Source organism: Cyprinus carpio, chromosome A20, assembly GCF_018340385.1.
Source record: "Cyprinus carpio isolate SPL01 chromosome A20, ASM1834038v1, whole genome shotgun sequence".
NCBI classification, from domain to species: Eukaryota; Metazoa; Chordata; class Actinopteri; order Cypriniformes; family Cyprinidae; genus Cyprinus; species Cyprinus carpio.
In genome coordinates this window covers 18670342-18692367 of record NC_056591.1, presented here as the reverse complement: position 1 = coordinate 18692367, position 22026 = coordinate 18670342, and the positions used below count along the sequence as shown (strand labels likewise).

Below are 22026 nucleotides of genomic sequence, written 5' to 3'. Positions count from 1 at the left end.
CATTCAAAAATACAGTAAAAACTGTAATATTATGAAATATTATTATAATTTAAAATAACTAATTGTCAGCAGCCATCGTGTCACACGATCCTTCAAAAAACATTCTAATATGCTGATTTGATGGTCAAGTAATATTATTTAATTTAAATAGTCACGGCTGTGATGCAAATGTAGACCAGAAATATTTTCAAATTCATCATATACTGTGGTTTATCCATTAAGGAGTGCTGGCAGACTATTGCATGCAACATCTGTATGTCATTGATAGGTCAAATCGTTGTAGATACTGGCTGCATGGTTCCTGTACTCCATGAATTTCCTGTCTCTCCTTATAATCTATCTAAACAGCTTGCTTTGCTCTCGGATCTAGTCAATGAGAACCTTCAACAGCCTGTACAGAATACAGATGTGGTAATGAGTTGACCAGTTAATTCCATCTCAATTAGGGAGTTCCTGTCTTATCCTCGAAAATTGAGGATAGCACTGTTGCATCTTAAAATTAAGGACTTTCTCTAAAGACAACAGTGAGCACAGGGGGTTTACAGATTGAACAGAGTTTGGGATTCCTGCCTCACTCTGCAAGAATGAGTTTGTATTGTCAGCCTGCAGTAAAAATTATATTCATCTGAGTAAATTGTAGCAGGATATCACTGCTGCCATGAGGCTGTTTGTGATAAAGGACCCTGTGCCAATCTTCTTAGTTTACAGTGAACTCAGCATTTTTATATAGCCTAGTTTACAGTGAACTCAGCAGTTGCCTTGCTTAATCTATTATTCATACATAGCTTCAATTATCAGTTACTTAGCAAGTAGAGAGATTCTTGATGCTCTTTCATGATGCAAGCAGTGGAGAGCAGGAATAATTGTTATGCTTTTAGCATTTGCACAGTATTAGTGTATAAGTTTAACTTATAAGATGTACAGAACATCCAAGACAGTTAATTCCTCAAATACAATTTTCCTTGCTTGATGTTTTTTGTCAAAACTTCTCTCCTCCTATGACTTCCTGTAGAGAATTCTTAAGTGAGGATGACCGGTTTCCACAAACAGTGAAAGAAATGTCCTTTTGGAAAGAAAAGACACAGAGTTTGTATGTTTTTGGTTTTCCCTTCCTGCCCATTCCTGTCATCGCTTGGCCGCAACCTGAACAATGGAAGAGGGTTACATCTTATTTGATTTAGTGCATGGGAGTCTTGTTACACAAAACACACACATGCACACACTTTAGACCTCAGGCTGAAATGATCAGATTCCACACAGCGGCCTTGGAATGAAGTAAAAAAAATCTGGTTTCTATTAACCCTGATCAAGAGGGCAGTGTCACAAGTCTTGAGGGTGAACTGAGCTACCTGAACCCCGAAGAGGTCCCTTGTGTCAGCTAACAATATGATCTGCTTCTGCTCCTTCTTAAGAATTTGAACATTACTTAAATTCACAACCATTTTCGGCACTGATGATAATAAGAAATTAGAATGATTTCTGAAGGATTGTGTGATACTGACGACTGGAATAATCTGCTGAAAATTCAGGAATAAATTCCACTTTAAAATATATTAATAGAAATCAGTTATTTTAAGCTGAAAAAAAATATTTCACAATATTTCTGTTCTTACTTTATTATTTTATCAAAGAAATGCAGCCTTGGTGAGCATAAAATATACTTTTTCTAAAATCATGTCTAATCAGTAAAAGATGTTTCATCGAAGAGGATCAAATATATGATATCATCTGCATGTGACATTGAGGGCTAATAGCTGTAATAATATGCTTTATTTATACAAAATAGGGGAAGGAAAAAGGACAGGTGCTTCAGTCTATATAGAGTTGTTGTGGGTAAAAGTATTGGTAAGACAGAGATCTGCAACCCACTGATTAGAGTCTCCTGAGACGCAGAAAGGGCAGTGTGTCACAGGGTGGTACTTTGTCCACAATCACCCACTGTGGTGGCCCTATGACATTTTGGCTTAGATTCTATGGAAGTCTGCGGGTGGAGTTATTCTGGTTGTATACATCAATGCTCCCCCTTTTTTCTGGAACTCCATTGCTCTTTGCTAGAGTGCTTTACTTTTGTTCTGTCATTGTAAAGCTGATTAAAAGAAGATCAAAAAGGGATGAGAGGAAACCACTGAATGATGACCTGAAAGTGGTATTTAATGAATTTGTTACACTCACCCCAACAAACTAAGCTTTTGAATGACTGGGACAGCTCCGCAGTAGTCAAAGATGTAGCACATTGACTTTCTCCACTAGGGGGAGGGAGAATTTCAGAGGCATGACTGAAGCTCCCTGCAAGAGATACTCAGATGATCAGTGGGGCACTATCAGTTACATATATTCATGAACGCATTTGAGAAATTTATGAATATGTTTCTTTATTTAACCTGTTTAACATAAACAACTAAATAAATATACAGTCAATATATATATATAGTATATGTTTAGGAAATATAAATGAAGATATGGTGGATTCCACAAGCAAAAATGCTTATATTTTATAATATAAGTTTCTACAATTTGTCTACAATGAGTGATAGAGAAGAAGGGGGTGTTGTGATACAGTTGGCAGAGTGGAAACATTAAGGCTTGTGCTGGACATGGTGATACTTGCAATCTGCAGATCTCCTGCCCGACTGGTATCTGACACGATGGGGACATGAATTACCCATCATCCTCTACCACCCCCATTTTAGCAAATTATTTTCAGTTCTGTGCATATAAGCTAAATAGGCCCTCTGAACAACAAGGAATTGTAAATATGAAATTTGATTTATCGTATGACATCAGGCCATTGCTGTGAAATCATGGAGGGATGTAAAGGAACTTAAGGAGATACTGTCATAAACACTTCATTATTGAATGCAATTCAAATCACCCATAAACTATGACCTTAGGCAGTGACCCATAATAACTTAATTCCCCTGGAAGCCATTTTATGTGAGTAGTGGGGCATTTCCATACCACCTTCATGTGTTTTTACCTGCTAAGGTCACAGACGGGAGGAAGTCATAATGAACATCTGGAAAAGGTATTGTGAGACAATACATGAAATATATGCAGAAACAGAAACAGGGATAGAAAAATCAAAGAATTTCACTTTGTCTGAGGTTAACCACTCATCAAGTAAAAAGTCCAGACCCATATGTGACCTTTTCAGTAAGTTTGATCACCTTAGAAAAGCTTCTGGTTGGTTTCATGATTTCAGACTTATAAAAAGCTGCCAATAATTCAAAGCTGTCAATAATTTTTAGACAGTTGTAGATGGTGCAAGACTGTGTCCATGGCAACAAGCCTGAGAAGAGAGAAAGCATCTGGCATGTCAACAAGTCCAAGAGTGGTAAACACATGGGATGGAGGGGATGGTTAGTATCAAGAAGTATAAACATTTCTTATAGGGGATATTCACACATAACAAGTTTTTCCATTCCACTGCACTGCTTTTCCATGTAGCCACACACAAAATGAATGTGTTTGACTGTTGAACTTGCATCTTGCATCATCAGCTGGGAAAAAAAAAAGTTCTGAAAGTGATTTGCCGTTATGGTTCCTCTGTGTCATTATCGTTATAGTTGTGGTGTGTAATATATAGTTAGCGTCCTTGTGAACCAACCTTTGTTTCGAGACCTTTCTTTTCTTGCCATTTCACTGCCTGTGTCTCGCATTTTTGAAGCAAAAATGCATTTTGAATGGCATCTAGAGTTCCAGAATTTATTATAGGTGGAGTATATGAGTGTTTTTTTTTTTTTTTTTTTTTGCTAATACTCTTTGCTTTCATAGTCTGTAGCTTTGCATATAGGTGATGCCTGAGTATAGATCAAAAGAAAAGGCATGTTTAATATGCACAAAGATCCACCGTTTTAATTACAAATCTATAAGGAAATAAAAATCCATTTCCTGCCCTTTAATCTTATCCTATCGGTCTTCTCCCTCCCTTTCTATCTCTCTCTCTATGTCCACTGCTGTCCAGTCCCATTACATCACCGGTGTCATTTCTCTAATTAGGCATCTAAACCCAAACACTGCAGAGAAAGAGAAATGTTGAAAAACACAAAACGCCCTAACCAGAAGAAATTACAAAAGATATGACAAAAGCTGAGTAGAGTTTTGAAGTGGGTCAGAGAAATGTGGTTTGGCTGACTATGAAAATTACAGACGGTAAAAAAATGTAATCATTACTGAAAGCCATTGCAACTGGATTTAAAGATGATGATATTGGTCAAGTAAATCAATATATGTGGGTGAAGTCATCAGAAGGCATGGGATGATGTCAGATTACATGCTCACAGCTCTACCTTACATCATGCTTTGTGTTGGAGTAAACCATAAGAGGTGTGCGTTTCCATGTTTCTAATAGGCTGAAATGTATATAACAGATAAAAGCAAGTGGGTAGAATATTGCATATTTCAATACAAAAGAGCAGGTGTTTTTCATCTCAAACAATTTACAGGGAATGTGTGCAGTGCTGAGAGAGCGAGACTGTGCTTCCAGTAACTGTCTGATTTTTGTCACACCTCAGTGGGATTTAATTAGGGTTTTTATTCATTATGCTTCCACTGTTCCCTTCCCCTAAGAATCAATACAAAGACAGCACCTACATACAAATTCAGAAAAACATGAAAAACTCTGGGGTCCAAATTCTAAGTGGCTTAGAACAATAATAAAAAATCCACTCAAGTCTGAAATTAAACCTTAACTATTTAAAAAAATGTTATTTTGCCTTTGTTACAAAATATTTAATTACAAATGATCCACAGCATGTTAAATCAAATCATACTTTTGGACCATACTGTACATAAGGAAAAACTTAAGGCCATGCTACACTGATGTCTAAATGATATCATTATCACATCTTTTATTGTGATGATCTCCATCTCTCTTTCCAGTCAGTGTTTCGATCATTAGATGAGGAGCACAGGCTGACTGAAGATCTTTCCTGTTCCTGTCAGAACAATTTAGTTGCTATTACATTGCAGTACGGTACAGAGACACACCCCTTGCTTGAGTCCATCACTCCCTAACAAATGTATTTAGCTTCCTGACATTCCTTCATTATTTGTCTTCTTCTCTTGTTGCACTCTTTGTGGACAGATTTCTCTGGTGACATCATATAGGATGGGTATGGAGATATATTACAGAGGGTAATGTCTGATTTAAATGTATAATATACATGTAATATATTTTAGAAAAATACAGGATATAGTACAGTAGAGCAATGAGTGATCTAAATAAATCTTAAAATATAATATAATATAATATAATATAAGGGGATATAATATAATATATTTTGAAAAGATATACTATATTTATGAAAAATATTTGTTTTGTTTTTGCTTTTGTTGTATTATTAATACTAATATTTCTTAATATTATTGTACAATTGTTTTTTATATTATTGTAAAGTAAATTCTAATCTCTGTCATTTCTTGTTGTCATCTACTACAGTATATGTTGGAAAACACCCAATCCTCTATTTTGCATGGACACCTGCAGTAAGGCACAAAGAGTTAACACCCCCCATCCTTCACTGTGATGGAGAAATGCTGGCCCACCATGCTCTGCCACTCACCTCGTCCAATAGCAGCACTGCAAGATGATGTCATGCAGTAGGAGGGGTGCTGCTGCTGATGCTTCTGAGCTCTTGTATCCGAGGAGCATGGAGCAAAAGAGAGGGAGGTGAAAAAGAGGATACCAGGGAAAGAGAAAGAGACAGAAAGAGAGAGAGAGGGGGGAGATAGGGACAACACCTCATCAAGGAGAAAAGGTAAGTGTGGGCATCACGAAATCAAATGAAAGGAGACTTGCTGTGCTCTGATGTTTTTGTGATTTGACTTGCATTTATTACTAAAATGAAAAAGGTTACCTTTGAGATTAAGACTAAATGTGCTGCACCAGAGGTCTAAGGGGAACTCAGTGTTCTTATAACATGCTCTCTCTGCCATCTATAATGTATTCAAAACAACTTTTATATGCATGAAAATGGGAATGTATTGATGAATGTATCTGTGTGTATAGATATGCACCAATGTGTTAAAAGATGACATAACTCAAGAGTGCACTAGATTATGTCATTCCAAGGCAAGAGTCAGTAAACAACCTTTCGCACAAATACACACTGACTGCAGTGATTAGGGTTGCATTTGGATTCATTTTGTTACTTATTATTGTGTTTTGTATTAATGTAGTCATCTGAGAGCAGATTTTACCTGTGTTTAGCCTGACATTATGAACATATGCTATCTGGGGCAACAGTTTAACAATATATAAAGGTGTCATGTCAATTTGTTTTGTAACAGTGATGTGACAATGGAGTGACAAATATGGTAACTGACAAGCTGTAAGCAAACAACTACATGCAGGAAGTGTGTTTTTGGACAAAAGTAGTGTGTGTTCATTTATGAACAGGGCAGGGCAATGCTTCTCTCTCAGTGGTGTCTCTCCATAGGGTTACATGTCAGTTTTGCACATGGTTTTAGGATTTATGTAATGTTTTTTGTTTTCTAAAATTGTTTTGTATACTGATAAGTGTCAGCTTTGTGGCAGAGTAACAATAAAGAGATTGTGTGTGACACTCCCTGCTGCTCCTCATCTGAATTCATGCTCCTCTCTCACAAAGTGTCCCGCCACAACACAACAAGCTCCTTTCAGACATCTCATGCACAATGGATCTGCATTTGGCATAAAATGTTACTGTATTAATTATTTGTTAATTTTTGCCAGAGTGTTTTATCCTTGTGGTAAAACAGCAACATACTCTTTTTTTAATCTTCTCTTTCTTTCTTTCTCTCCCTGTCTCTAAACAGGACAGAGTAAAGGGTTGTAAACTACACACAATTCTGCATAAACATGATTTTGGCAGGTAAGCTACAAAAGTCAGCCCGGATTCCCAAACTCCAAAGCCCCCATTGTCAAATTCAATATTTGAAGATTTTTCTCCAGAGTAACAAATATCATGCACATTATATTTAAGCATATTTTTTACATGTCATATACATTATATATATTGTCATAATTATATATTCGAAATGGTAATAATTATATATTTGAAATACACGTAATTTATTTAAAATGAACCAAACAAACATATAGCCCCGCCCCATAATCACGCCATTGGTTGATTTGGTTAGAGAGTAGCCTTAAAGTTTTCTACTTGGCTAAATCTGTTGTTTTTTCCAAAAAGCAAATCGAAAAGAGATTCTGTTGTGTTTATATTTAAGCATTTCATAGGTACTTTTATCTTAAGCAAGTAGAAATGCTGTAGGAGCAATTTACTTGACCCGGTTAATTCAGTGATATCAGGTAGTTGGGACATTTTATGTGCTGAATGAGTTAATAACTTTTAAAACGTCTAATTTTCTGCACTTAAACCAAGTATGATCAAGATCTTTGACAGAATGCAGGCTTTATTCATGTTTACAAGGAATTTTGTACTTACCTGACATTCCTCCACACAGCATATCGAGACAAGGTGAAGGAGCTCCCTCTAGTTTCACTTCTGTGTGCTCCTGCATCAATTCAAACCCTGCTGAAAACCCCACATATAAGGCTGAGGGTAAATAATAAAAAACATTACTCATCGGTATTTATACTTTATAGACACATCTCTATCGCTACAATACAATGAGCTTAAATATAATACAGATTTGATAACATTATGCTCACAGTAATCTGTGTGTGATCATTCTTGAAGATGCAGTGGATCTCAGCTGGTGTGTGATCAAAGATATGGAGGTCATTGAGCTGAACAAGCGGGCCTCGGGCCAGGCATTTGAGGTGATCCTGAAACCCCCCTCTTTTGACGGCGTGCCTGAGCTTAACACATCCATGCCCCAGCGTAAGGACCCCTCACTGGAGGAGATCCAAAAGAAACTGGAAGCAGCTGAGGAGCGGCGGAAGGTTGAACTTGACACCCAAACCAAATACCCAATCCATTCCTCTCTTCGGTCTGATTTTAATGCTGAAACTGTATTCTTCTCCCCAGTTTCAGGAGGCTGAGATGTTAAAGCATCTTGCTGAGAAGAGGGAGCATGAGAGAGAGGTCATCCAGAAGGCTTTTGAGGAGAACAACAACTTTATTAAGAATGCTAAAGAAAAGTTGGAGCAGAAGATGGAGGCCATTAAAGAAAACCGCGAGGCTTTGCTTGCTGCCATGCTGGAGAGACTACAGGAAAAGGTACAAACTAACCGACAGGCATGTAAAGTACTTTATTACAGCACTTATTAAATGTGAATTGATTGTTACATCCCATTTTTCTTCTGTAATGAGACATAATTCAGCGTGAAACAGGATATTGAACAAGAAAAAATGTAGAACTGGACTTTAAAGATTATTTCTGATGAAAATTTATTTCATTTGATTATGCATAGCTAAAACGTTAAACTTTACTAAGAACGTTTTTACTTTTCAAAATTTCATTACAATCAAATATAAAAACTTGTTTTTTCTTTTATCTTACATGTACTTTTTCATGTAAAATCACTACCATTCCAAAGTTTGTGTTTTACAGGATTTAAAAAAAGTTTAAAGTATATTTTTTAAATTAAAAAAATATTTTAAAAAATAAATAGTAAATAGTAAAAAATAATAATATATGCTCACCAAGGATGGTTTTTAATCAAAAATAGTAAAAAATTAATAAATAAATAAAATAATAATAATAATAATAATAATAATAATAATAATAATAATAATAATAATAATAATAATAATAGCAAATATAGTAATATTTTGAAATATTATTACCATTTAAAACAACTGTTTTCTATTTTAGAATATTTTAAAATTTCATTTATTCCTGAGAATTTTCAGCGGCCATTACTCCAGTCTTTTCCAGTTCAAAAATATATCATTTATCTGAATTTTTTTTTTTGTAATATTATACGTCTTTACTGTCAATTTTGATCAATTGAATGTGTCCTTGCTGAATAAAAGTAATAATTTCTCTAAAAAAGTATTTATAATATATAGAACATAATATAAAATACTATATTTAATATATTTGAATATATATATATATATATATATATATATATATATATATATAAATATATATATATATAATATATAAATTGAAAATAATAATAATATTAATAATAATATGTCCCAAATTTTTGTGACAATTACACATTCAGTGGGTTCCTGTACTTTGTGCCTCTGAGCCCGCCCCAAGTCTAATTATAGAATCAGTATGAATGTTGCATTAGAAAGGGGTGTATTGTTCCTTTACTTTGTTTATGCCGCTGTATTTAGGCTTCCCCTCAGGCACACTAATACATGCATGAACACACATCGAACAAGTTTTCTTTTGTGTGTCTATTTAGGACAAACACGCAGAGGAGGTGAGGAAGAAACAAAGAGTTGAAAGAGGAGGCCTGCCGGTAGAGGAGCGCCTGCTGCGCTGGACAGCTTGACTAAAGTCAAGGGGGATGAAAACGGTGAAGAGAAAATGAAGCAAACGGTAGCCAATACATCTCAAAAAAGGGGACATACTGGACATTGATAATGACAATTTGCAACACACCAAGCTTTTGTGGGGTTTAACAACATAATATTATTAAAAACAGGAAGATATTGTCTAGATGACAATGCAAGGTGCACTAAGGGTATGTTGCTTCGTAGAGCCCAGAAGGTTGCTTTAGAGAAAAAGAATGAATATACCAACCAATTTTTGAAATGAAGAAGAGGACAGGAAGTAGAATTGATGAGATTCTTTTTTATAACCTTCATAACCAGTACTGATGAATATGTTAACATAAACTACATCTTAAAATCCCCCCCCTCACTAATGGAAATATCTGTTTACAGTCTAAACCACAAAAAGCATCTTTTCCCAAAACATGTGCCATCTACTGAGGCTTTGGCTCATGCTTCTTTAATTATTGTTTGATGTCAATATTGAGTAATCAACAGGGTTTCATAGAACCTCAGGCATGCTTATACAATATGCATTAATATGCATCAGTAATCAAGTGGCTAGAGGTACAATATCTATCACATTTCCTGCTGAGACGATGCGAGGTAGAAATATGATCAAATGAATGTTAGATTAGAACGTTCTGGATGCCTGTAAATGTGAAAGCTTATCCCTCTACACATACAGAACATTAAAAATAGTGGAGCACAGTGTCACTTTAAGCACAACTCAGAAGCACATTTATCTCTTTTTTCATTCATTCATTATATTTGTATTAGGATGCTCATCAGTAGGAAAACACATAGTGGCATCTCAGAAATGAAGGAATGAAAACTGAAAATTTCAGGAATTAAATTCCACTTGTAAAATAGTATTAATAGAATCAGTTATTTTAAGCTGAAAACCCAAATAATGTTCACAATATTTCTGTTTCTTCCTTTATTATTTTATCAAAGAAATGCAGCCTTGTGAGCCATAGATAACAAACTACACAAATTTGTTTTTATACCTTTTTTTCTAAATCCTGTCTAATCAGTAAAAGAATGTTCATCTAAAAAAAAAAAAAGAATGAAAAAAAAAAAAACAAAAAAAAAAAAAAAAACAAAAAAAAAAAAAAAAAAAAAAACAAAAGAAAAAAAAAAAAAAAAAACAAACCAAAAACAAGAAGAGTATCAAATATAGAGGCATCTGCATGTGACATTGAGGGTTAATGCGCTGTAAATAATTGCTTATATTTTATACAAATGGGGAGGGAAAAAGGACAGGTGGCTCAGTCTATCTAGAGTTGTTGCTGGGTAAAAGTCATTGGTAAGACAGAAGATTCTGCAACCCACTAATTAGAGTCTCCTGAGACGCAGAAAATAGGGACAGTGGTGTCACAGGTGGTTACTTTGTCCCACAATCCCCACTGTGGGTGGCCATTAACTATGACATTTTTGGCTTAGATTCATATGGAAGTCTGCGGGTGGAGGTTATTCTTGGTTTGTATACATCAATGCTCCCCCTTTTTTCTGGAACTCCATTGCTCTTTGCTAGAGTGCTTTACGTTTTGTTCTTGTCATTGTAAGCTGATTAAAGAAGATCAAAAAGGGATGAGACGGAAACCACTGAATGATGACCTGAAAGTTGGTATTTAATGAATTTGTTTACAGCTCACCCCAACAAACTTAAAGCTTTTGAATGACTGGCGACAGCTCCGCAAGTTAGTACAAAGATGTAGCCCTTTGCCTTTCCTCCACTAGGGGGAAGGGGATAATTTCAGAGGCATGACTGAAGCTCCCTGCAAGAGATACTCGATGATCAGTGGGGCACTCTCAGTTACATATAGTCATGAACGCATTTGAGAATTTATGAATAATGTTTCTTGATTTAAACGTGGTTTAAAATAAACAAACTAATAAAATATACAAGTCAATATATAATATTAGTATATGTTTAGGAACTATAAATGAAGGATATGGTGGATTCCACAAGCGAAAAATCTTATATTTTATAATAGAGTTTTTCTACAATTTTGTCTACATGAGTGATAGAGACAGAAGGGGGTGTTGTGATACAGTTGGCATAGTGGACACATTAAGGCTTGTGTGGACCATTGGTGATATTTGGCAATCTGCAGATCTCCTGCCAGACTTGGTAATCTGACACATGGGGACATGAATTACCATCATCCTCTACCACCCCCATTTTAGCAAAATTATTTTCAGTTCTGTGCATATAAGCTAATAGGCCCTCTGAACAAACAAGGAATTGTAAATATGAAATTTGATTTATCGTTATGACATCAGCCATTGCGTGAAATCATGGAGGGATGTAAAGGAACTTAAGGAGATACTGTCATAAACACTTCATTCTTGAATGCAATTCAAATCCACCCATAAAACTATGACCTTAGGCAGTGACCCATAATAACTTTTTTAATTCCCCTGGAAGCCATTTTATGGTGAGTAGGGGGCATTTCCATACCACCTTCATGTGTTTTACCTGCTCAAGGTTTCACAGACGGGAGGAGCATAATGAACATTGGAAAACTGTATTGTGAGACAATACATGAAATATATGCAGAAACAGAAACAAGGGATGAGAAAAAATCAAAGAATTTCACTTTGTCCTGAGGTTAACCACTCATCAAGTTAAAAAGTCAGACCATATGTGACCTTTCAGTAAGTTTGATCAACTTAGAAAAGCTTCTGGTTGGGTTTCATGATTTCAGAAACTATAAAAAGCTGCCAATAATTCACAAGCTGGTCAATAATTTTTAGACAGTTGTAGATGGTGCAAGACTGTGCCCTATGGCAACAAGCCTGAGAAGAGTAGAAAGCATATGGCTGTCAACAAGTCCAAGAGTGGTAAACCAATGGGATGGAGGGGATGGTAGTATCCAAAAGTATAAACATTTCTTATAGGGGACTATCCAAGACATAACAGTTTTTCCATTAACTGCACTGCTTTGTTCCATGTAGGCCACACACAAAATGACTGTGTTTTGACTGTTGAAACTTGCATCTTGCATCATCAGCGGGGAAAAAAAAAAGTTCTGAAAGTGATTTGCCGTTATGGTTCCTTCTGTGTCATTATCGTTATAGTTGTGGTGTGTAATATATAGTTAGCGTCCTTGTGAACCGAACCTTTGTTTCGAGACCTTTCTTTTCTTGCCATTGACACTGCCTTGTGTCTCGCATTTTGAGCAAAAATGCATGTGAAATGGCATCTAGAGTTCCAGAATTTATTATAGGTGGAGTATAGGAGTGTTTTTTTTTTTGCTAATCCTCTTTGCTTTCATAGTCTGTAGCCTTTGCATATAGGTGATGCCTGAGTATAGATCAAAAGAAAAGGCATGTTTATATGCACAAGATCAACCGTTTTAATTTACAAATCTCTAAGGAAATAAAAAATCCATTCCTGCCTTTAATCTTATCCCTATCGGTCTTCTCCCTCCCTTCTATCTCTCTCTCTATGTCCACTGCTGTCCCAGTCCACATTACATCAACCGGTGTCATTTCTCTAATTAGGCATCTAAACCCAAACACTGCAGAGAGAGAGAAATGTTGAAAAAACACAAAACACAAAAAACAAGCCCTAACCAGAAAGAAATTACAAAAGATATGACAAAAGCTTGAGTAGAGTTTTGAAGTGGGTCAGAGAAATGTGGTTTGGCTGACTATGAAAATACAACAACACAGTAAAAACAAATTTAATCATTACTGAAAGCCATTGCAACTGGATTTAACAGATGCTGATATTGGTCAACGTTAAATCACTATATGTGGTAAGTCATCAGAAGGCATGGGATGATGTCAGATTACATGCTCCACAGCTCTACCTTACATCATGCTTTGTGTGGCAGTAAACCATAAGAGGTGTGGCGTTTCCATGTTTCTAATAGGCTGAAATGTATATAACAGATAAAAGCAATTGGGTAGAATATTGCATATTTCAATACAAAAGAGCAGGTGTTTTTCCATCTCAAACAATTTACAGGGATATGTGTGCAGTGCTGAGAGAGCGAGACTGGCTTCCAGTAACTGTCTGATTCTGTTCACACCTCAGTGGGATTTAATTAGGGTTTTTATTCATTATGCTTCCACTGTTCCCTTCCCCTAAGAATCAATACAAAGACAGCACCTGGGGACATATGCAGATTAACATGCAAGTCTCTGGGGTCCAAATTCTAAGTGGCGTGGCATGATGAGAAGATATTCAGTCGGGTCTGAAAGTCTGAGACCACTAGTGAAAATGCTGTTATTTTGCCTTTGTTACAAAATATTTAATTACAAATGATCCACAGCATGTTAAATCAAATCATACTTTTGGACCATACTGTACATAAGGAAAAAACTTAAGGCCATGCTACACTGATGTCTAAATGATATCATTATCAACATCTTTTATTGTGATGATCTCCATCTCTCTTTCCAGTCAGTGTTTCGATCATTAGATGAGGAGCACAGGCTGACTGAAGATCTTTCCTGTTCCTGTCAGAACAATTTAGTTGCTATTACATTTGCAGTATGGGTACAGAGACACACCCCCTTGCTTGAGTCCATCACTCCCTAACAAATGTATTTAGCTTCCTGACATTCCTTCATTATTTGTCTTCTTCTCTTGTTGCACTCTTTGTGGACAGATTTCTCTGGTGACATCATATAGGATGGGTATGGAGATATATTACAGAGGGTAATGTCTGATTTAAATGTATAATATATACATGTAATATATTTTAGAAAAATACAGGATATAGTACAGCTAGAGCAATGAGTGATCTAAATAAATCTTAAAAATATAATATAATATAATATAATATAAGGGGATATAATATAATATATTTTGAAAAGATTACTATATTTATGAAAAATATTTGTTTTGTTTTTGCTTTTGTTGTATTATTAATACTAATATTTCTTAATATTATTGTACAATTGTTTTTATATTATTGTAAATTAAATTCTAATCTCTGTCATTTCTTGTTGTCATCTACTACAGTATATGTTGGAAAAACACCCATCCTCTATTTTGCATGGACACCTGCAGTAAGGCACAAAGAGTTAACACCCCCATCCTTCACTGTGATGGAGAAATGCTGGCCCACCATGCTCTGCCACTCACCTCGTCCAATAGCAGCACTGCAAGATGATGTCATGCAGTAGGAGGGGTGCTGCTGCTGATGCTTCTGAGCTCTTGTATCCGAGGAGCATGGAGCAAAAGAGAGGGAGGTGAAAAAGAGGATACCAGGGAAAGAGGAAAGAGACAGAAAGAGAGAGAGAGAGAGGGGGGAGATAGGGACAACACCTCATCAAGAAGAAAAGGTAAGTGTGGGCATCACGAAATCAAATGAAAGGAGACTTGCTGTGCTCTGATGTTTTTGTGATTTGACTTGCATTTATTACTAAAATGAAAAAGGTTACCTTTGAGATTAAGACTAAATGTGCTGCACCAGAGGTCTAAGGGGAACTCAGTGTTCTTATAACATGCTCTCTCTGCCATCTATAATGTATTCAAAACAACTTTTATATGCATGAAAATGGGAATGTATTGATGAATGTATCTGTGTGTATAGATATGCACCAATGTGTTAAAAGATGGACATAACTCAAGAGTGCACTAGATTATGTCATTCCAAGGCAAGAGTCAGTAAACAACCTTTCGCACAAATACACACTGACTGCAGTGATTAGGGTTGCATTTGGATTCATTTTGTTACTTATTATGTGTTTTGTATTAATGTTGTCATCTGAGAGCAGATTTTACCTGTGTTTAGCCTGACATTATGAACATATGCCATCTGGGGCAACAGTTTAACAATATATAAAGGTGTCATGTCAATTTGTTTTTTGTAACAGTGATGTGACAATGGAGTGACAAATATGGTAACTGACAAGCTGTAAGCAAACAACTACATGCAGGAAGTGTGTTTTTGGACAAAAGTAGTGTGTGTTCATTTATGAACAGGGCAGGGCAATGCTTCTCTCTCAGTGGTGTCTCTCCATAGGGTTACATGTCAGTTTTGCACATGGTTTTAGGATTTATGTAATGTTTTTTTGTTTTCTAAAATTTTGTATACTGATAAGTGTCAGCTTTGTGGCAGAGTAACAATAAAGAGATTGTGTGTGACACTCCCTGCTGCTCCTCATCTGAATTCATGCTCCTCTCTCACAAAGTGTCCCGCCACAACACAACAAGCTCCTTTCAGACATCTCATGCACAATGGATCTGCATTTGGCATTAAAATTGTACTGTATTAATTATTTGTTAATTTTTGCCAGAGTGTTTTATCCTTGTGGTAAAACAGCAACATACTCTTTTTTTAATCTTCTCTTTCTTTCTTTCTCTCCCTGTCTCTAAACAGGGGACAGAGTAAAGGGTTGTCCAAACTACACACAATTCTGCATAAACATGATTTTGGCAGGTAAGCTACAAAAGTCAGCCCGGATTCCCAAACTCCAAAGCCCCCATTGTCAAATTCAATATTTGAAGATTTTTCTCCAGAGTAACAAATATCATGCACATTATATTTAAGCATATTTTTTACATGTCATATACATTATATATATTGTCATAATTATATATTCGAAATGGTAATAATTATATATTTGAAATACATGTAATTTATTTAAAATGAACCCAAACAAACATATAGCCCCGCCCCATAATCACGCCATTGGTTGATTTGGTTAGAGAGTAGCCTTAAAGTTTTCTACTTGGCTAAATCTGTTGTTTTTTTCCAAAAAGCAAATCGAAAAGAGATTCTGTTGTGTTTATATTTAAGCATTTCACAGGTACTTTTATCTTAAGCAAGTAGAAATGCTGTAGGAGCAATTTACTTGACCCGGTTAATTCAGTGATATCAGGTAGTTGGGACATTTTATGTGCTGAATGAGTTAATTTTTAAAACGTCTAATTTTTTCTGCACTTAAACCAAGTATGATCAAGATCTTTGACAGAATGCAGGCTATTCATGTTTACAAGGAATTTTGTACTTACCTGACATTCCTCCACACAGCATATCGAGACAAGGTGAAGGAGCTCCCTCTAGTTTCACTTCTGTGCTCCTGCATCAATTCAAACCCTGCTGAAAACCCCACATATAAGGCTGAGGGTAAATAATATAACATTACTCATCGGTATTTATACTTTATAGACACATCTCTATCGCTACAATACAATGAGCTTAAATATAATACAGATTTGATAACATTATGCTCACAGTAATCTGTGTGTGATCATTCTTGAGATGCAGTGGATCTCAGCTGGTGTGTGATCAAAGATATGGAGGTCATTGAGCTGAACAAGCGGGCCTCGGGCCAGGCATTTGAGGTGATCCTGAAACCCCCCTCTTTTGACGGCGTGCCTGAGCTTAACACATCCATGCCCCACGTAAGGACCCCCTCACTGGAGGAGATCCAAAAGAAACTGGAAGCAGCTGAGGAGCGGCGGAAGGTTGAACTTGACACCCAAACCAAATACCCAATCCATTCCTCTCTTCGGTCTGATTTTAATGCTGAAACTGTATTCTTCTTCCCCCAGTTTCAGGAGGCTGAGATGTTAAAGCATCTTGCTGAGAAGAGGGAGCATGAGAGAGAGGTCATCCAGAAGGCTTTTGAGGAGAACAACAACTTCATTAAGAATGCTAAAGAAAAGTTGGAGCAGAAGATGGAGGCCATTAAAGAAAACCGCGAGGCTTTGCTTGCTGCCATGCTGGAGAGACTACAGGAAAAGGTACAAACTAACCGACAGGCATGTAAAGTACTTTATTACAGCACTTATTAAATGTGAATTGATTGTTACATCCCATTTTTCCTTCTGTAATGAGACAATAATTCAGCGTGAAACAGGATATTGAACAAGAAAAAATGTAGAACTGGACTTTAAAGATTATTTCTGATGAAAATTTATTTCATTTGATTATGCATAGCTAAAACGTTAAACTTTACTAAGAACGTTTTTACTTTTCAAAATTTCATTACAATCAAATATAAAAACTTGTTTTTTCTTTTATCTTACATGTACTTTTTCATGTAAAATCACTACCATTCCAAAGTTTGTGTTTTACAGGATTTAAAAAAAGTTTAAAGTATATTTTTTAAATTCAAAAAAAAAAACAGAAAATAAATTTAAATTAATAAAAATTAAACACAGATTCCAATGAACAATAAATTTTTAAAAAATAATAAAAATAAAAAAAATAAAAAAAATAACAAAAAAAATAATAATAAAAAAAAAAAAAAAAAAATAAAAAAAATAAAAGCAAATATAGTAATATTTTGAAATATTATTACCATTTAAAACAACTGTTTTCTATTTTAGAATATTTTAAAATTTCATTTATTCCTGAGAATTTTCAGCGGCCATTACTCCAGTCTTTTCCAGTTCAAAAATATATCATTTATCTGAATTTTTTTTTTTTGTAACATTATATGTCTTTACTGTCAATTTTGATCAATTGAATGTGTCCTTGCTGCCGTAATGCAAAATAGTACCTAAAATCAAAAAAATCTAAAATATATAAAATATATAAAAAATATTTAAAATACACATATTATTTAAAATACACAAAATATATATATATATATATATATATATATATATAAAATATAAAATAATAATAATATTAATAATAATATGTCCCAAATTTTTGTGACAATTACACATTCAGTGGGTTCCTGTACTTTGTGCCTCTGAGCCCGCCCCAAGTCTAATTATAGAATCAGTATGAATGTTGCATTAGAAAGGGGTGTATTGTTCCTTTACTTTGTTTATGCCGCTGTATTTAGCTTCCCTCAGGCACACTAATACATGCATGAACACACATCGAACAAGTTTTCTTTTGTGTGTCTATTTAGGACAAACACGCAGAGGAGGTGAGGAAGAACAAAGAGCTGAAAGAGGAGGCCTGCCGGTAGAGGAGCGCCTGCTGCGCTGGACAGCTTGACTAAAGTCAAGGGGGATGAAAACGGTGAAGAGAAAATGAAGCAAACGGTAGCCAATACATCTCAAAAAAGGGGACATACTGGACATTGATAATGACAATTTGCAACACACCAAGCTTTTGTGGGGTTTAACAACATAATATTATTAAAAACAGGAAGATATTGTCTAGATGACAATGCAAGGTGCACTAAGGGTATGTTGCTTCGTAGAGCCCAGAAGGTTGCTTTAGAGAAAAAGAATGAATATACCAAACCAATTTTTTTAAATGAAGAAGAGGACAGGAAGTAGAATTGATGAGATGCTTTTTTATAACCTTCATAACCAGTACTGATGAATATGTTAACATAAACTACATCTTAAAATCACCCCTCACTAATGGAAATATCTGTTTACAGTCTAAACCACAAAAGCATCTTTTCCAAAACATGTGCCATCTACTGAGGCTTTGGCTCATGCTTCTTTAATTATTGTTTGATGTCAATATTGAGTAATCAACAGGGTTTCATAGAACCTCAGGCATGCTTATACAATATGCATTAATATGCATCAGTAATCAAGTGGCTAGAGGTACAATATCTATCACATTTCCTGCTGAGACGATGCGAGGTAGAAATATGATCAAATGAATGTTAGATTAGAACGTTCTGGATGCCTGTAAATGTGAAAGCTTATCCCTCTTACATACAGAACATTAAAAGTGGAGCACAGTGTCACTTTAAGCACAACTCAGAAGCACATTTATCTTTTTTCATTCATTCATTATATTTGTATTAGGATGCTCATCAGTAGGAAAACACATAGTGGCATCTCAGAAATGAAGAATGAAAGCACTCGGGTGTGAGAAAAGGATCCTGTTTGGATTTGGGAAATACTTGAAAGATTTAGATATGAATGGTGCACTTTGCTTTGGCATGTCACTGAGCTTTATTCTAGTCAGTTTATTTTACTCGCTCGATATGAAGACAAAGGTGTTTGATGTTGGTGTCTGGAGCATCAAAAATGAGCCGCTGTATGCGCAATGATGAGAACTGATGTTAATCACCTAGATTTTGTGAGAAAATGGAACGTAAATGCTCCCTGTGTTTGTAATTTCCAGATGACTAAATTCTCTAGTTAAAGTCAAATAAATGCTTCTCTTAACTAAAGCAAAGATTTTTTATGTCTTGTCTTATTCATACAATTATTACACTGAAACAAACTATTACAAAGCAAATACAATATATTTTATTAATCCAGATAATAAATACAAAGCTGATCAATGCCACAGAAGTTTGCTGTACCTATAGGCAGATTAATGCAACAATATAGATATACACAATATATAACATAGTAAGAGTACAGTATCAAACTAATTCTGAGGCACAACAATGGGTAGAACACATGTACAGCCCAGACTAACGATTTTAGTCTCTAGTTTAAGGGCATACTGCATAGCATTTTTTTTCTTCACTCTCCTCAAGATGTTGATCTGGTAGTAAATGGGTTTAGATTCCAGTCCGAAGTCTTCTTCACCATCTTTGGTTAAACAGCCTTTTTTTTCACATTTTGCCTCAGAGATTTCCGATGGGATTCGTGAATTGTCCCAGGATTCTCTGAATTGAAACATTTATAAAAATTAACCAAACAACCCAAAACTACTCCAAATCATTGCTATGATTCATGTATTTGTTGCACAAGAACCCCCGCATATCACACATATAATATGAGATCAAAATGAACAACTGTAACTCACTCGTATGTCCATGGTGATAAAGATCTGCTTGGAGAAGGGGGGGCGTTCATTGAAAGGTTCAGAGATGGATCCAAGATGACCCGCTTTCCTTTTTTTGATTTTCTTTTAGACTTTTTCTGAGAAGAAGCACCATTTAATAAATGGCCAAGCAGGTAAAGCAGCAGCACAGCTCTGAAAACCTGAGGAGATGGAGACAAAGAGTACTGCAGTGCGTTGCTTGAACGCTTTGTTCTGATATTGTTCATTTGCCTAAACATCCGAAAGCATTGAAGGTGAAAATGAACAACAACAAAAAAGCCTTTGCAAACTTTAGTCCTGCAAGTTAAATTTTAAATTCAAGTAGATTGTTTCTCACTTGTATTCCCCTAATATGAAGAACAACTTCATTAGTGTTTAATTAATTGGTGTGACAAACTCACCAAAGACAGCTGCATCTTCAGAATAAAAATGTAAGTTCCCTGATGGCTCTTCGGAGCTGGCACACAAAGGACAGCAAGTGTCTGAGCCCTGCATCTAACCTTTCTGTTTATATGGGCTGGTGAGGAAGCCTTTAACTTCCTGATCTTGACATAGATAGACAAATCTGGAGTACTGTAGATAATCATCTTGAGAACATTTAACTCTTATAATGAAGACAAATCTGCAATGCGTGTCTTTTTGTAATATCAGTTCATCGTTTTTTTCACATGTAATATAAAAGGCGGGCTAGAAAGGTGTTCTTTAGAGGTTCTTCTGTATCACTATATGTTTAACTTGGGCGCTTAAACTCTGCACTCTCCCACGTTCTCACGTTTCACCCATATTCACATCAGCAGACTTCTGAATAACAAATTTGTACACCAGCAGTGCACTGAGATGCATTTTATATGGGTCAGCAGCTTCGACAGGATATGTTGATTGTGTTCTGAAAGGACTGGGTTTTTGCTGGTAATAGCTGAGACAAAGTGACAGATATATATGTGAACTAATACAAATGCATGTGCATGCACATAAAAAAACTAAGATGTCTAATCTAAGTGTGTCTAGCTTGCTTATTGAGATCTTAAAGTTTCATTGCCTTAAACGCTTTTTTTAAGCTGTCAATAATTATAAATAATGTAGTGAGACCCTTTTTTAATTTATTAATCTGTGTTAATGTTAATATATATAAATGCAGTGTTCTTAATATTTGAACAATTTTTTAGGCAACGTGAAATGTTCAAATCTGTACAAAGGTTTTTTGTTGTTGTTTTTTTTCAGCAATGATGCATTAAATTGATCATAAGCGCCAGTAAAGATTTTATAATGTTACAATTTCTGTTTCAAATAAATAAATGAAAAATGCATCAGTTTCCAGAAAATATTAAGCAACATTGATAACTGTTTTCAACACTGATAATAAGAAACTTTTCTTTAGCAGCAAATCAGCACTTGCAGAAGGATCATGTGAAGACTGCAGTAATGGCTGCTGAAAATTCAGCTTTACTATTACAGGAATAAATTACATTTTAAAATATATTCAAATAGAAAAATGGTAATTTTGAATTCTGATAATATTACTGTTTTTAACTATTGTGTGTTGAAATTAACGGGTCATACGTCATATTAATAGTAATACATGTACACTATTTCGTTAATGTTAATACATAGAGCCCTATTGTACAGCGTTAGCACTTATTAAGAGCACTTGATGAACGGGTTACATTTGACCATTTCAGTGTTAAATTGACTCTTGTAGCCCCACATAATACTCCTCACCTAATTTCAATTTAGGTCACTGAAATGCTGACTCGGTTCTTGAAACAGTATGTTCCAGCAGCCAACACTAACACGACCACAAGCTTATGATAACATCTCCTGAGTCATTCTTAGAAAATGACATTACAAGCAGGCGAGAAAAACAACAGTGGTATGTTTAATGTTGAATGGCATGAGAACCAGTTGCAAAAATCTAAATTCAGCCATTTACTCACTCTGTC

At 35.3% G+C, this 22026-nt stretch overlaps 3 protein-coding genes across 4 annotated transcripts; 2 read left to right on the top strand and 1 right to left on the bottom strand.

The window, feature by feature from the left end:
• The first annotated feature begins 5676 nt into the window (after window positions 1-5676).
• On the top strand, window positions 5677-9468 carry LOC109106996 (stathmin-4-like). Its single transcript, XM_042777971.1, has 6 exons — window positions 5677-5759; window positions 6799-6854; window positions 7450-7547; window positions 7686-7891; window positions 7977-8168; window positions 9317-9468. Exons 4-6 carry the CDS (start codon window positions 7721-7723, stop codon window positions 9404-9406), a joined length of 453 nt encoding a protein of 150 aa, XP_042633905.1. The 5' UTR covers window positions 5677-5759; window positions 6799-6854; window positions 7450-7547; window positions 7686-7720; the 3' UTR covers window positions 9407-9468.
• On the top strand, window positions 5716-19486 carry LOC122134153 (stathmin-4-like). 2 transcript variants are annotated; one of them, XM_019120266.2, is made up of 6 exons: window positions 5716-5759; window positions 6799-6854; window positions 16409-16504; window positions 16640-16845; window positions 16933-17124; window positions 18249-19486. In XM_019120266.2, the coding sequence occupies exons 2-6, from the start codon at window positions 6842-6844 to the stop codon at window positions 18306-18308; spliced, it is 567 nt and encodes a 188-aa protein (XP_018975811.2). In that variant the 5' UTR covers window positions 5716-5759; window positions 6799-6841; the 3' UTR covers window positions 18309-19486. The 2 variants fall into 2 exon arrangements, with proteins under 2 accessions (XP_018975811.2, XP_042633904.1); XM_042777970.1 differs by lacking the exons at window positions 5716-5759; window positions 6799-6854 and adding an exon at window positions 15754-15814.
• Window positions 19487-19569: 83 nt separating this feature from the next.
• LOC109107529 (interleukin-17C-like) lies at window positions 19570-21327 on the bottom strand. The gene is made up of 3 exons (XM_042777969.1): window positions 20488-21327; window positions 20069-20247; window positions 19570-19928 (listed from the first exon to the last, which is right to left on the bottom strand). Exons 1-3 carry the CDS (start codon window positions 20671-20673, stop codon window positions 19685-19687), a joined length of 609 nt encoding a protein of 202 aa, XP_042633903.1. The 5' UTR covers window positions 20674-21327; the 3' UTR covers window positions 19570-19684.
• Between the last annotated feature and the right edge of the window lie 699 nt (window positions 21328-22026).